This window comes from Glycine max, chromosome 1 (genome assembly GCF_000004515.6).
Source record: "Glycine max cultivar Williams 82 chromosome 1, Glycine_max_v4.0, whole genome shotgun sequence".
Classification (NCBI taxonomy): Eukaryota; Viridiplantae; Streptophyta; class Magnoliopsida; order Fabales; family Fabaceae; genus Glycine; species Glycine max.
The window spans coordinates 16,961,953-16,978,299 of NC_016088.4; the positions used below are offsets into that span (position 1 = coordinate 16,961,953).

Below are 16,347 nucleotides of genomic sequence, written 5' to 3' on the forward strand. Positions count from 1 at the left end.
TGATATTACCTCTATTTCATCCCAACACCAGAAAATGGCCGATAACCAAGCAGAACGACAGCTAAGCAATCCATTGCAGCAACACACAGCCCAATCACAATTGAAGATTGATGGGGATTTCCAATCAGCAAACAATTATCCAGAGGCAGAAAGCACTTGGAGAATGGTCACAGAATTAGGGCTGACTACCCACAACCCCAATAAAGACTATGTTCAGCAGATGTTGGATTTGGAGAGAAGAGATGTTGAAGAGGTTGAGAGGTTGGGGAGCAGAAGACAGAACCAATGAACATTATGTCATATAATGTAAGAGGGTTGGGGAGGGGGGTTAAGTGGCCTACAATTCGAAGGATGGTCAGGGAGAATTACATAGATATGCTATGCCTACAGGAAACAAAAAAGGAGTCTGTTGACAAATCCATGTGCATTGCCTTGTGGGGGGATTCAGAAATTAGCTGGGAATCTCACCCTGCGGTCAACTCGGTTGGGGGCATTCTATGTATATGGAATGACAATAGATTCAAGGTAGAAAGAAGAAGTACAGGAGCTGGATTCATTATGCTGACAGGCAAATGGAAACAGGAAGCACAACCAGTACACTTAATTAATATATATTCACCGTGTAATCTACAAGATAAAAGGATGTTGTGGGAAAACATTAGACAGTTGAAATATCAAAGTCCTGAAGGCTACTGGTGTATAGTTGGAGATTTTAATAATATTAGGAATGCTGCAGATAGAATGGGTTCAAGTCAAAGGGGGCTGCATGAGGGAAATATCAGGGAATTTAATGATTGGATAGCGGAGCTGGAAGTAGAAGAAGCACCTTGGGTGGGGAAGCGTTTTACCTGGTTCAGACCAAACGGAAGTGCTAAGAGTAAGCTGGATAGGTTTTTGATATCACCAGAATGGTTATCAAAGTGGTCTGCGTCATCACAATATACACTTAAGAGGAACTTTTCAGACCATTGCCCTATCATGCTCAAATCTCAGAGTATTGACTGGGGTCCGAGGCCTTTTCGTGTTCTAGACTGCTGGCTTAAAAATCAGTCCTTCAAGCAGCTGGTTCAACAAAGCTGGTCCAATAATAATCAAAGAGGGTGGGGAGGATATGTACTAAAACAGAAAATCAAAGCTCTCAAAGTCAGCATCAAGGAGTGGAACAAGACCCACTATGGAGACACTTTCAGTAGATTCAAGAAAATAGAAGCAGACCTAAATAAGATGGAAGAGGAGTCAGATGATAGGTTGCTGAGTCAGCAAGAGCTAGAAGTTAGAAGGCAGCTGCAGCAGCAGTTATGGGAGGCAGCTCAAGCACATGAGTCTTTATTGAGGCAAAAGGCAAGAGCAAAGTGGATCAAACAGGGAGATTGTAATACCAGATTTTTTCACCTACTGATAAATTCGAGGAGGAACAATTGCTTGAAGGGGGTGCTGATTGATGGCGTGTGGAGAGAGGAGCCCATAATAGTCAAAGAGGAGGTGCGGAATTTTTTCATGCAAAGATTTCAAGAAGCTGATCATGCAAGACCCAGACTTGATGGTATTCATTTTCAGTCCATTGATTTCCAGCAAAACCAAATGCTGGTGGAGCGTTTTACTGAGGAGGTTAGGAGGGCGGTGTGGAGTTGTGGTAGCGATAAGAGTCCGGGTCCGGATGGGCTCAATTTTAAATTCATCAAGAACTTTTGGGATATCATAAAACCAGATTTCCTAAGATTTCTAGATGAATTCCATGTAAATGGAGTGGTGCCAAAGGGCCTTAATGCATCTTTCATCGCTTTAATTCCAAAGGTAGCAGATCCTCAGTTGTTGAACGAGTATAGGCCTATCTCACTGATAGGTTGTACCTATAAGATATTGGCTAAGATTTTGGCAAATAGATTGAAGAAGGTCATGAATTCCCTCATAAGTGAACGACAATCAGCATTTATAGAAGGCAGACACATGCTCCACAGTGTGTTAATAGCAAATGAAGTAGTGGAAGAAGTCAAAAGAGGTCAAAAGTCATGTCTCATCTTCAAAGTCGATTATGAGAAGGCGTATGATTCGGTGGCGTGGGATTTCCTTAAGTACATGATGACTAGAATGGGTTTTTGTGATAAGTGGATTCATTGGATTGATGGCTGTCTAAGATCAGCATCGGTATTAGTTCTCGTTAATGGCAGCCCCTCATCTGAGTTTAGGCCACAAAGAGGACTCAGGCAGGGGGATCCATTATCACCTTTGCTTTTTAACATAGTTGCTGAAGGTCTAAATGGCCTTATGACCAATGCTATGGAGAAAAGGTTCTTTAAGGGATTTCTCTCAGACACAAATACTGTGGAAATCAGTCTCCTTCAGTACGCAGACGATACTATATTCTTCGGGGAGGCAACCATGGAGAATGTTAGAGCAATCAAAGCCATTTTGAGGGCGTTTGAGCTTGCGTTGGGTTTAAAGATTAATTTTGCAAAAAGTAGTTGTGGGGCGTTCGGTGTGGCAGAAGAATGGATGAATGAGGCAGCCAATTATTTACATTGTAGCTTGATGGCCTTTCCTTTCACATATCTTGGTATCCCTATTGGGGCCAATCCGAGAAGATGCCAAACGTGGGACCCTATCATCACTAAATGCGAGAGAAAATTAGAGAGATGGAAACAAAGACATTTGTCTTTCGGGGAGAGAGTGACTCTCATAAATTCGGTGCTAACGTCATTGCCTATTTACTTTTTCTCTTTTTTCAGGGTACCCAAAAAGGTGGTGAACAAGCTAGTGCGACTTCAGAGAAATTTCCTATGGGGTGGTGCATCCGAGCAAATGAAAATTGCTTGGATCAAGTGGGATACGGTATGCTTGCCAAAGGAGGAAGGTGGATTTGGGGTTAAAGGCATCACATCCTTTAATGTTTCACTTATGGGCAAATGGAAATGGGAGTTATTTCAAAGGCCGGGGGAGTTATGGGCAAGAGTACTTAATTCAAAGTATGGAGGTTGGAGAAGTTTGAATGAAGAACCGAGAGCTGTAAAAGAATCTACATGGTGGAGGGATTTGAAGAAATTATGTCAACATCCACAGCAGGGACAGCTTCTAAATAATTCAATAAGATGGCAGATTGGGTGTGGAGACCAAGCTAAATTCTGGGAGGATGCATGGACTGGAGGTGGGAATAAGCTACTAGAGAAGTACCCTCGGTTATTCACCATATCGGAACAGCAAAACCTTTTGATTCAGAACATGGGAACTCATAAAGATTCTGGCTGGGAATGGGATTTTAAGTGGCGAAGAGCTGTATTTGATAACGAGATAGAGATGGCAGTGTCATTCATCCAAGAGCTGGAACAAATCAGAATCAGACCCACAATTGATGACCAGTGGGTGTGGACAGCTGACCCATCTGGCCAGTACTCAGCTAAGAGTGCATACAATGTACTTAGACAGCATGTAACTGTGGAAGGTCAGGGGGATGAGTTTAAGGAACTATGGAAGATCAAGGTTCCATCTAAAGCGGCTGTGTTTGTTTAGAGACTGCTCATGGATAGGCTACCGACTAGAGAAAACCTGAGGAAGAAGCAAATTGACATGCAGGATTACTCATGTCCATTTTGTAGAAATGAGGAAGAGAGCACATCGCATCTGTTTTTTCACTGCAGGAGAATAATTCCAGTTTGGAGAGAATCATTGTCTTGGGTGAATTTGGTGAATGTTTTCCCTTTGCACCCAAGACAACATTTTATTCAGCATGTGTCCTATATCGTGGAAGGAATGGCTGCATCTAGGTGGAAAGGATGGTGGATAGCACTGACTTGGACCATATGGAAACACAGAAATGCTATAGTTTTTTCTAACAGCAGTTTCAATGCAAACAGACTCATGGAGGATGCATTGTTTTTGGTATGGACTTGGATGAAAAACTTAGAGAAGGATTTCACCACTCATTACAATCAGTGGTCTTCAAATCTGTCACAAGGTTTTAGATGTAGTATTCAGTAGGAGGGCAGGGGAATCATTTGTAATAGGGCCTGTTTTGTGCCCCATCCTGGGGTGGAACAAAAAGTGGGCTGATTTCATATAGGTCATAATTGTAATCTTTTATGTACCTTGTTAGTACCTCTGGTACTCATCTAATATAATTATATATTTATTTTGGCTGATAAAAAAAAAACTTAACTGATATTTTAATTACTGTAGTAGGTAGTTAGTCTGTTATCAGTTGATAGTTTAGTCAGTTAGTGCCTAACAGCTTTGTAACATCTTTCAACTAACTTAGGTTAGTTGGCAGTTATCCAACTATATATTCATCCTTGTAATCAGTTTACAGTTGGGTTGAATAATATTGGTTTTCTCAATCTCAATCTCCTCTTCTCTCTCTAATTCTCTAAACTCTTTTACATATATTTGTATTTAATATCATGGCAAGATACTTGGCTGAGTGAGGACTGCAATCTTCAGCAGAAATTTAATCCTCTCTTCACCATTAGTAGACAACAGAACTTTCCTATTTCCCATATGGGAAAGTTTTCTAATAACTTGTGGAGTTGGGACTTCAAGTGGAGAAGGAGACTTTTCGACCATGAATATGAGATGGCAGTTGCATTCATGGAAGAAATCTCTGATATTTCTATCCAGCATCAGGTTCAGGACAAGCTGATTTGGAAAGCTGATGTTAGTGGTGTCTATTCTACTAAATCAGCCTATAGCTTGTTGATGCCTTCTAGCAATCCTCTACCTAGCAAGAGGAATTTCCAGATCCTATGGCATTTGAAAATTCCCCCAAGAGCTGCGGTTTTTTCTTGGAGATTGTTTTGGGATAGACTTCCAACTAGGGGCAACTTGTCCAGAAGAAATATCCCTATTCAGGATACTATGTGCCCTCTTTGTGGATGTCAGCAGGAGGAGGCTGGGCACCTTTTCTTTCATTGCAGTATAACTAGGGGGCTTTGGTGGGAATCTATGGGTTGGATTCACGCTATAGGACCTTTCTCAGCTGATCCTGTCAATCATTTCATCCAATTCTGTGATGGTTTTGGTGTAGGAAGAAATTTTAGTAGATATCTTAGTAGGAGGGCCGGGTGGTGGATTGCCTTATCTATCACAATCTGGCAGCATAGGAATTCTTTGCTGTTTCATGATACTCCTTTTCAACCTCAGAAGGTGATGGATGATGCTTTAATCCTAGCCTGGTCGTGGTTAAAATATGGAGAGAAAGGTTTCAATACAACATTTAACCATTGGTCTGCCAATCTTATGATGGCCTTTGGTTAAATTCTGTTTAGTTGTATTGGGGTCCTGTGATGGGTTTTTTGGGTGCTTTTACTTTTTGGAAGGTCACACTTTTGTGCTTTGTATCAACCTTCAGTACCTCTGGTACTGTTTCAGTTTATTAATAATATATATACTTTTGCCTTCCAAAAAAAAATCATGGGAAATGTGTTGTTGCAGATTAACATTATTGACACGCCTGGTCATGTTGATTTTACCATCGAGGTTGAGAGGGCTTTGCGCGTCCTTGATGGTGCCATTCTCGTTCTTTGTAGTGTTGGTGGGGTGCAAAGTCAGTCCATTACTGTTGATCGGCAAATGAGAAGATATGAAGTTCCAAGACTTGCATTTATCAACAAACTTGATCGGATGGGAGCAGATCCATGGAAAGTTTTAAATCAGGTAAATTTGAGATTTATGGAAGTCATTGTAGACAACAGTTTTATAGTTTGTTTGGCATGTACACAGTTTTGGTTATTCCCCTATCACTGGTCCAGTGGCATTTGAGAAAGTGATTATTTTGAAAAACTTGATTTTGAACCTCCTTCAAAGCTGTATCTTTATAAAAAAACTGGTCACAATTAAAAATAATCTGTGACTCCATTTTTATATGCACAGAGCCTACCATATAAATAATGATTTTGCATTATGCCCCATAAACTATAAAATTTTAGTTTATGATTTAGTGACCTCTATTTATTTTATATTAACCGTGTGCATTTTATAAATTCTCTCAGTCTTATTTTTGAATTAAAATTGTTTCCATTTTGAGACCATTTTTATTTTATTTTTCAGGCTAGATCTAAGCTTCGGCATCATAGTGCTGCAATACAAGTTCCAATAGGTTTGGAAGATGATTTTAAGGGACTGGTTGATCTTGTGCAGTTGAAGGCCTTCTATTTTCATGGTTCAAATGGGTCTGTTTCAAAAACTTCTGCATTGTTTGTTCCTAAGATTAAGTCTCCTCCGGCATTATTGTTTTGCTTACTCTATTGTTTCTTATTGCAGTGAAAATGTTGTTGCTGAAGAAGTTCCTGCTGACATGGAAGCCTTGGTGGAAGAAAAAAGACGTGAACTCATAGAAACCGTGTCAGAGGTTGACGATAAACTTGCTGAAGCTTTTCTTGGTGATGAGACCATATCAGCTGCTGATCTTGAGGTGTGTAGGTAGCAATTATTTGATTCATTGGGTTGCATGCATAATATTTTATTCTACTTGTAAGTTCTATCAATTAGTTTCTTGGCCCGTGGTCTGAAAATATGGAGGACCTTATGGTTTGAGCATCCTAGCTAGGCATCAAGAAAAGAAGGCATAGATCTGTCAGTTTGTGATGGGAGAAAGGAATTATTTTAACAGAAGATCTATTCACACAGTTCCTATTTTCCCTTCATTCATGTATCCATGAAATTATTTGTGTGGTTTCATCTAAAAATCATAAGAATGTTAGTACATTTTATGTTTTAGATTTGTCACTTGCTTTACCCTTAGTTAATAGTTAGAAACATATATTGTTACAGTAAACATAGCAGTACTTTCTCCTTCATCATTAACCATGATAACAGGGCAAGGAAGGATAAGAATCTGTTTTCTTAAGGAAATCAAATTAAAAGGATAAATAGGCACGGAAATACATAATTTAAAGAAAGTGTGGGAAGGGGATTTGGCTTGACTAGTTCTTTGGACTATGGTTTGTGAACCATTAGCTGAAGTGAGCAAAAGCCCCTAGTCTAGACAGGAGGAAAAGGATTTATTACCAAACATACTATCAAAAACCCATATTAGAATTCTAACAGTATCACTTGAAAGATAATAATCTGAATATTATTGTAATTCTGTCTTTCAAAGAGTGAATACAAGACTTATTTATAAGCTGTCAACGACCTAATTAAGGAAAGAAATAAAATGGAACAAAATCTGTACAAATAATAAAAAAATAAAATCTTTACTAATTACAAAATAAAATCTGTGCCAATTATGGAATGCATCACAACACTCCCCCTCAAGCTGGTGAATGTATATCTATCATTCCCAGCTTGCAAGTAAGGTCTTGAAGCTGCTCCGTGGGAAGTCCCTTGGTGAACATATCTGCCAATTGAAGCTTTGAAGGGATGTATTCGGTGGCTATAAGACCACTGTCCAATTTCTCCTTAATGAAATGTCGATCAATCTCTATGTGCTTTGTTCGATCATGTTGAACTGGATTGTGTGCAATTCTGATGGCGGACTTATTATCACAAACCAGTCCCATAGGAGCTTCATGTTTTATTTTGAGGTCATCATGTATGATCTTCATCCATAACAACTCATAAACACCTTGAGCCATAGCTCCGAATTCTGCTTTTGCACTTGATCTTGCAACCACATTTTGCTTTTTACTCCTCCACGTTACTAAATTTCCACCCAAGAACATGCAGTATCCCGTGTTAGATCTCCTATCAACAATTGATGCTGCTTAGTTAGCATCAGTATATACTTTCATGGATAAATTTTTCTCCTTTTTAAACAACAATCCCTTTCCTGGAGAAGACTTCAAGTACTGAATGATCCTATTTACTGCCTGCCAATGTCTCTCTTGGGTCATGCATGAATTGACTAACCACACTAACTGCATAGGCTATATTAGGCCTGGTGTGGGATAAGTAGGTAAGTTTTCCCACAAGTCTCTGGTATTGTGTCTTCTCTACCTTTGGGCTTTCTTCATCATTTCGAATCCTGTGATTTTGCTCTATGGGCGCTCCAGTGGTTTTACAACCCAACTTGCCAACTTCTTTGAGGAGATCAAGTATATATTTTCACTGAGAAATGAAGATACCTTGCCTAGAGTATGCAACCTCTATTTCGAGAAAGTACTTTAGCTTCCCGAGATCCTTCATCTCAAATTGGGCAGCTAACCTCTACCTCAAGGTTTGTTTTTCAAGCTCATCATCGCCTGCAATAATTATATCATCGACATAGACCAAGAGCAAAGTAAGTTTACCTTCTTGGAAGTGTTTTATAAAGAGAGTATGGTCACCTTGGCTTTGCTTGTACCCCTAAGATGCCATAGCTTGAGTGAACCTACCAAACCAAGCACGAGGAGAATGCTTGAGACCATATAGGGCCTTCTTTAGTCTGCAAACTTTATATCCAAGTGGAATCTCCATGTACACTTCTTCTTCCAAGCTTCCATGTAAGAAGGCATTTTTAACATCAAATTGATGCATCTCCCAACCAAAGTGTGTTTAGGAGATGATGATCCTAACTGTATTCATTTTTGCCACTGGAGCGAATGTCTCCTCATAATCGATCCCATTGGTCTAGGTGTATCCCTTTGCAACCAACCTTGCCTTATACCGGTCCAATGTGCCATCAACCTGATATTTAACTGTATATATCCACCTACAACCCACTGTCTTTTTGTCTTTCGGTCTCTCTACAATCTCCCAAGTCTCATTCCTTTCCAATGCACCCATTTCTTCATTCATGGCTCGAACCCAGTTCTCATCCTTTAAGACTTCTTGTATTGATGTAGGGATTCTGATAGAATCAATAGCAGAAATAAAACTCTGGTGCTATAGAGAAAAATTTTTAGTAGACACAAATTGGGATATAGGATATTTGGCACAGGATCTTTTTCCTTTTCTTAAGGCAATTGGCAAATCTTCTAGGTTAGATTCACAAGAGGCATCTAAGGTGTCCTCAAGAGTATGGGTTCTTACCTCCGGTTTGGATGATTGAAGTTGCTGTTGGACCAGGTCAGGTTTTTTTCTTCGTTGGTACTGGTTCTCTAAGCGTCTGTCCTCCTTATGTTGAATTGATGATGATGCTAGTTCAGGGTCTTTGTCATCCTCTGTAGGAGTGGAATCTTGTAACAAGGAAAAACATGACAATTCGGGGATCTCCACTTCTAGACTATTCTCCTCCTGAAGTGGAGGACTAGTGAAGAAACACTCTGTTTCATGAAAAGTGACGTCTTTGGAAACATACACACGACGACTTTGAGGGTGATAACATTTGTACCCTTTTTTGTTCGACGCATAACCTATGAAAACACATTTGATAGTCCAAGGATCTAACTTTTCCCGATGGGGACCATGAACATGAACATAGACAGAACATCCAAAGACATGACTCTGAAGACTAGTCATAATGGGAACAAACGGATAAAATGTGGTCATTAGTTGAGTAGGACTAACACCATTTAAAACATGAGAAGGTAACCTATTTATCAAGTAAGTAGCGGTTAGAACAGCTTCCCCCCAGTAAGACTTAGGAACAGACATTTGGAAGAGTAAAGCTTTGGCAACCTCAAAGAGATGTCAATTTTTCCTTTTTGCAACCCCCGAGGGGTGTCCACGCAAGTTAACTCATGAACAACACCATTATCTTTGAGGAAATTGGAAAGGTTTTGATTCACATACTCTCCCATTATCAAAACGCAATCTTTTAATTGGGCTCCCAAATTGTGTTTGAATTATACGTAAAAGTTTACAAACAATTGGAAAACTTCGGATTTGTCTTTCATGAGAAATATCCAGGTAACCCAAGTGCAGTCATCAATAAAAGAAACAAACTACTTTGCACCGGAAATATTACTGATAGGTGTAGGTCCCCACACATCCGAATGAACAAGATCGAAAGGTTTAAAACTTTTATTAGTACTGGGAAGGAAAGTTGTTCGATGGTGTTTAGCAAACTCACATACATCACAATGAAAAGACTCGACTGACCTTTTTGTAAACATAAAAGGAAATAAAGACTTAAGGACACTAAACAGAGGATGACCCAGATGCTTGTGCTGAAGCTATATTTGGGAGGATGACTAAGATTCTGAACTTGTCTGATGATTGGAAGTGAGAGTCTTTTGTCTGGTACACTCTTTATTGTCCTCATGCTGCAAGTAGTATAACCCGTCCTGCTCTTTAGCAATTCCAATCGTCCTCCCTGTGGCAAGATCTTGGAAAACACAATGGGAGTGGAAAAATGTCACAACACAGTTTAAGTCCTGGGTGATTTTATGAATAGACAAGAGGTTATTAGATAGTTTGGGAACATGGAGCACATTGTTCAAATGAAGGGAAGATTGAATTTGAATGTTACCACAACCAGTAATGGGGGTATGAGAACCATTAGCAACAGTGATGTGTTGGTTACTAGTTAAAAAGGTGTAGGATGAAAAATAGGAAGAGGGAGGTGTCATATGATCAATAGCACCAGAGTCTATAATCTAGATATTTTCAGTACCAGAATCATTAAAGGATAGGAGGCTACAACTCTTACCAGCCATGGTTAGGAGCAAGAGCTAGATGTCTTATTGAAAGGATCCATAAAGGCTCGTAGATGTTCCAATGACGACGGTGGAAAGTGGCTGACGGCGGAGGACGGCATCGAACGGCGACCAATGGTATACGTAGTGGCTAGGCACTGAAACAGTATCAACTACGACAATGAAGGCTGCCCGGAAGAATGCAGAAGCAGAGCCCCTTGGATCGGAGGCTCTGATACCAACTTGAAAGATAATAATCTGAATATTATTGTAATTCAGTCTTTTAAAGAGTGAATACAAGACTTATTTATAAGCTGCCAACGACCTAATTAAGGAAAGAAATAAAATGGAACAAAATCTGTACAAATAATAAAAAAAATCAAATCTGTACTAATTACAGAATAAAATCTGTGCTAATTATGGAATGTATCACAACAGTATCATAAAAATATAAACTTCGTACCCCATTGCCCAGAGGCTCTTCGCTATGCGAAGGTATGGGGGAGGGATGTTGTACGCAGCCTTACCCTTGCATATGCAAAGAGGCTGTTTCCGGATTCGAACCCATGACCAACAAGTCACCAAGGCGCAACTTTACCGCTGCACCAGGGCTCGCCCTCAGTATCATAAAAATATATTGAGAGAAAAAGAGAATCAATTAGAGGGAATGAAAAATGATATTATGCCACTTAGCAGTGTAGTACAGTCTGGTATTTATAGACCAGAAAAGTCTGTCATAACAACTAACTAACTCCGAACTAACTTCTAACTAATTCCCTTTAATTGAGAGTGCAGTTGAATACTGCAACTCTCTGCACATTACTCTAATATTCCCCCTCAAACTCAAGGTGGTTGAGACTTTGAAGAAGCCTCAACAACATTAGTTTGGTCCTCAGAAAAGCAAATCTGGTGGGAGACAGTGGCTTGGTAAGTGCATCTGCCCATTGATCAAGAGCCTGGACATGCTGAACTATAAGCTGCTTGGTCAAAACCTTCACATGAACAAAGAAAAGATCAAGATCCATATGCTTTGTTTTTGCATGGAGGACTAGATTGTGAGCAATGGCAACTGCACTTTGATTGTCACAGGATACAATAGGAGTGCTGAATGGAACTTTTAGTTCAGTTAAGAGTGTCTGAGTCCATGAGATTTTTGCAGTGATCTGAGCTAAGCTACAATATTCTGCCTCAGTGCTGGAGCTGGCAACAACTTGCTGCTTACAGGACCACCAAGATATGAGATGAGGGCCAAAATAAACTGCAGCCACAGAAGTTAATCTTCTGTCATCAACGTGAGATTCCCAGTCAGCATCACAAAGAACTCTAATAGAATAGGATTGACCCAAGATAGCTGGTCTGAGATGAAGACCATGTAAAACAGTTCCCTTTAAGTACCTTAGGATTCTTTTTGCAGCAACCCAGTGAGATTCTAAGGGATTGGCCATGAATTGGCAAACCTTGTTGACTGAATAGCTTAATTCAGGTCTAGTGATAATTAAGTATTGGAAAGCACCTATCACAGATCTGTAGAGAGTGGGGTCAGAAAACAGATCCGAGCCAATTTTGGTGAGTTTGCAGCTGAAAGCCATAGGAGATGAGATAGATTGTGCCTCTGTCATGCAAGTTTTCTGCAGCAAATCTCTAATATATTTACTCTGAGTGAGTAATATAGACTTGTCAGGAAGTGTTTTAACTTCAATTCCAAGAAAATAATCCAAAGAGCCAAGCTGTTTGAGAGAGAATTTGGAATTTAGTTGAGAAGTGAGATGCTGAATTAGAGCATCTCACTTCTCAGGCATTATTAGTTGTCATCAGTAGATGCTGAATTTAGTTGAGAAGTGAGATGCTGAAAATAATCCAAAGAGCCAAGCTGTTTTTTTTTTTTTTTTTTGAAAGGCAAAAGATAATATATATATATATTAAACATAAGAGACACAGCAGCACCAGAAGTACTGCTGGTGAATACATAGATGCAGAGCATCTAAACCTCCCACCAATACAGAATTAAAACAACAAACCCCCCACAAATACAAGAAACCTAAATTAACCAAAGAAGTCTCCAAGATTAGACAACCAAAAGTTAAAGGAAGTGCAGAAGTCTCTGTCCCTAGATTTCAGCCATGACCACAAAAGGAATAAAGCATCCTCCATGACTTTTGATGTTTCAAAACTTTTGCCTTGGAATATGAGGAGATTTCTATTCTTCCATATTGAGCTTGTTAAAGCAATCCACCATCTGTGCCATCTGTTTTGATTCTTCCCAGCACCAAAGCCATCACAGAATTGAGTGTAATGAGCTATTGGAATTGTTGCTAGGGGTCCAACCACTCGCTTCCACCTCATTGATTCCCACCAAAGTCCATTAGTCAATTTACAGTGAAAAAATATATGCCCAGCTTCCTCTTGATGAGATCCACATAAGGGGCAGTGCTGCTCCGGAATGAGGATGTTTCTTCTTAGGAGATTCTGTCTAGTGGGTAATCTATCTTTGATAAGTCTCCAAGCGAAAATCGCAGCTCTTGGAGGAATGTTAAGCCTCCAAAATGTCTTGTAAATATTGGACTGAGGATGATTGCTGTTAGCAGTGATTAGCAATCTATAAGCTGACCTAGTTGAGTATAAACCCGAAGATTCAGCTGTCCAGCTCAAGGTGTCCTTCATATGAGGCTGAATGTGAACATTACTAATGGTTTCCATAAAAGCCACAGCTGCACCCTGTTCATGATCAAATAAGTTTCTTCTCCACTTTAAATCCCAGCACCAATGACCATGGGACATGTTACCCATATTGGAAATAGAACTGGTCTGCTGTTTACTGATGAGAAACAGCTGATTAAACTGCTGTTCAAGGTTTGAAACAGCCCCAAGCCATTTATCCTTCCAGAAGTTGACTATGCTTCCATCCCCTACCTTCCAAACCAGATGTTGATGGATAGGACTAAAATCAGGTTGCTTACTTACTTTTCGAATATCCCTCCACCAATAAGAGTGCCAAGGTCTATCCCTGCCATTATTAAGATCTGCCCAGCCACCATATTTTGAGATAAGAATTCTAGCCCACAACTGATCTTGATTAGAGGCTAAAGCCCATAACCATCTTCCCAACAAGGCAACATTAAAACTAGAGATATCCTTAATCCCGAGACCCCCCAACTCCTTTGGAAGGCAAATATCTTTCCATTTCACCCAGGCGATTTTGGTGAGATCTTGGGAGCCCCCCCACAAAAAATTCCTTTGTAAGGATCTCACTTTATGAGCCACCTTTTGAGGAATTCTAAAAAAAGACAGCAGAAAAATTGGTAGAGCAGTTAGCACTGAATTTATCAGTGTGACCTTCGCTGCCATTGATAGAGCTCTCTGCTTCGACTTAGACAGCTTTGATTCAAATATTTTAATCAAAGGTTCCCACACCAAGCAGCTAGATGACTTAGCCCCTAGAGGAATCCCCAAGAACTGAAAGGGAATCTCCATCTGCCTACACTTGAGAAAGTGAGCTACATCAAGAACCCAATTAGAATCAGCACCAAAAATCCCCACACTGCTCTTGGAAAAATTAATCTTTAACCCAGATGCCATCTCAAAGCCTCTAAGCATTGCCTTCATGACCAACACATTATCCCATGAAGCTTCTCCCACAAAGACAGTATCATCTGCATATTGCAGAATGTTTACTGGCACCTTCTGCTTTCCTACTAAATAGCTGCTGTACAGACCTTTGGATAGAGCTGTCCTCATCATGCCAGTCAATCCTTCTGCCACAATATTGAAAAGAAAAGGAGCTAAGGGGTCCCCTTGCCTCAAACCTCTAGTGGGGACAAACTCATTTGAGGGACTGCCATTTATAAGAATGGATATAGAAGCTGATTGATTGCAAGCCTTGATCCATTTCCTCCAAATTGGGCAAAACCCCATTCTGACCATCATATAATCCAGAAAGCTCCATGAAACAGAGTCATAAGCCTTTGCAAAATCCACCTTAAACACCAAAGCTGGTTTCTTACTTCTTTTAGCTTCCTCTATAACTTCATTGAGAATCAAAGTTCCATGAAGGATGTGTCTATCCTTTATGAAAGCTGTTTGTCTCTCATCAACGAGGCCAGGCAATATTTTTCTTAATCTATTAGCCAATAATTTAGCAATGATCTTATACATACAGCCAATGAGGGAGATGGGCCTATAATCATCAAAAGACTGTGGGTGATTGATTTTAGGAATTAAAGCCAAGAAAGATGCATTACTACCCTTAGGAAAACATCCATTGACATGAAACTCATCAGCAAACCTCCTGAAATCTGGTTTGAAAATCTCCCAAAACTCTTTGATGAAATTAAAATTGAAACCATCCGGCCCAGGGCATTTATCTCCACTACAACTCCACACAGCCTCCCTAAGATCACGATCTGAAAACGGGGCAATCAGCTCCTCCCTCTGAGTGTGAGTAATGGAATTAAACATAACCCCATCCAAGGTAGGTCTGTCATGGTTTTCTTCTGTAAATCTGGCAGAAAAGAAGCTTACAGCTTGATCCTTAATCAGTTTTGGGTTCTGAACCCATGAACCTTCAATGAGCATACCTTGAATTGCATTATAGCGTCTTCTGAAGTTGATAGATTTATGGAAAAAGGCCGTGTTATTATCACCTTCCCTGAGCCATTTGATTCTAGATTTTTGTCTCAAGATTGATTCATGAGCAAAAGAAATCTCCCACAATTCCTGCTGTATAGACTTCATGGTCTGCATTTCATCATCCCCCAAGGGTCTGTCCTGGGCTGAAATATCAATTTGATGTAGCTGCTGCTTCAATTGTTGCATTTTATGTCTAGTAATATCCCCAAACTCGAGACTCCATTTTTTTATGCTGGATTTTAAGACCTTCAATTTATTTTTCAACACAATACTCCCCCATCCAGGTTGCTGATCCCCACACCACACATCCTTGACCAGAGCTTGGTATTGTTTATTTTTAAGCCAGCAATCCATCACCCTAAATGGCTTGGGACCCCAATCCACCATGTCTGTTTTTAGAAGAATTGATAGACTTGTTAGGCCCTTGTTCATAAAGCACTTGATCATCCTAAATGGCAACAAGCCATGATTGTTGAAATGGAGGCTCTTGAACACAGTGGTACATGGCAATTGGTTCCTCTTCCTCTTGGGAAGAAGACAGTTGGTTGTAGATGGGTATATGTTATTAAAGTTGGTCCTAATGGTGAAGTTGATCGTCTTAAGGCTCGATTAGTAGTCAAAGGATATACCTAGATATATGGTGTTGACTATGGTGATACTTTCTCTCCTATGACCAAAATCACTACTATTCAGCTCTTTTGTGCCATGGCTGCTATTAGTCATTGGCCCCTGCATCAGCTGGATATTAAAAAGGCCTTTCTTCATGGTGAACTAGATGAGGAGATTTACATGGAGCATCCTCTTGAGTTTGTTGCTCAGGGGGAATCTGGTCTAGTTTGTAAGCTTCGTTGGTCCCTCTACAGGCTCAAACAATCTCCACGAACATGGTTTGAAAAATTCAGTTATGTTCAGAGTTTTGCGCTGAAACAAAATGAAGCATGTCATTCAATTTTTTATTGCCATACATCTCCTGGAAAATGTGTCTATCTTGTTGTTTATGTTGATGATATAGTCATCACAGGAAATGATAATGCTAAGATTTCCTAACTGAATGAATACTTGTCTAGTCATTTTCAGATTAAAGACCTTGGGAGTCTTAAATACTTTCTTGGTATTGAGGTAGCTCAATCAAATGAAGGTATTGTGGTTTTCCAAAGGAAGTATGCTCTTGATATCATCCACATAGACAAGTAAACTGTGTGAGAGGCAGTCTTGTAAATGAAAAATGAAGGAT

The 16,347-nt window shown here is 39.9% G+C and overlaps 1 protein-coding gene across 1 annotated transcript in view; it reads left to right on the forward strand.

Annotated features, from left to right (window-relative positions):
- The window catches only part of LOC100796646 (elongation factor G-2, mitochondrial), a 72,835-nt gene that overhangs the window by 13,458 nt on the left and 43,030 nt on the right, over window positions 1–16,347 (forward strand). The window contains exons 2-4 of the mRNA XM_003516757.5: window positions 5,422–5,643; window positions 6,037–6,158; window positions 6,250–6,400. Coding sequence (XP_003516805.1) covers window positions 5,422–5,643; window positions 6,037–6,158; window positions 6,250–6,400 — 495 coding nt within the window. The remainder of the gene's footprint in view (window positions 1–5,421; window positions 5,644–6,036; window positions 6,159–6,249; window positions 6,401–16,347) is intronic.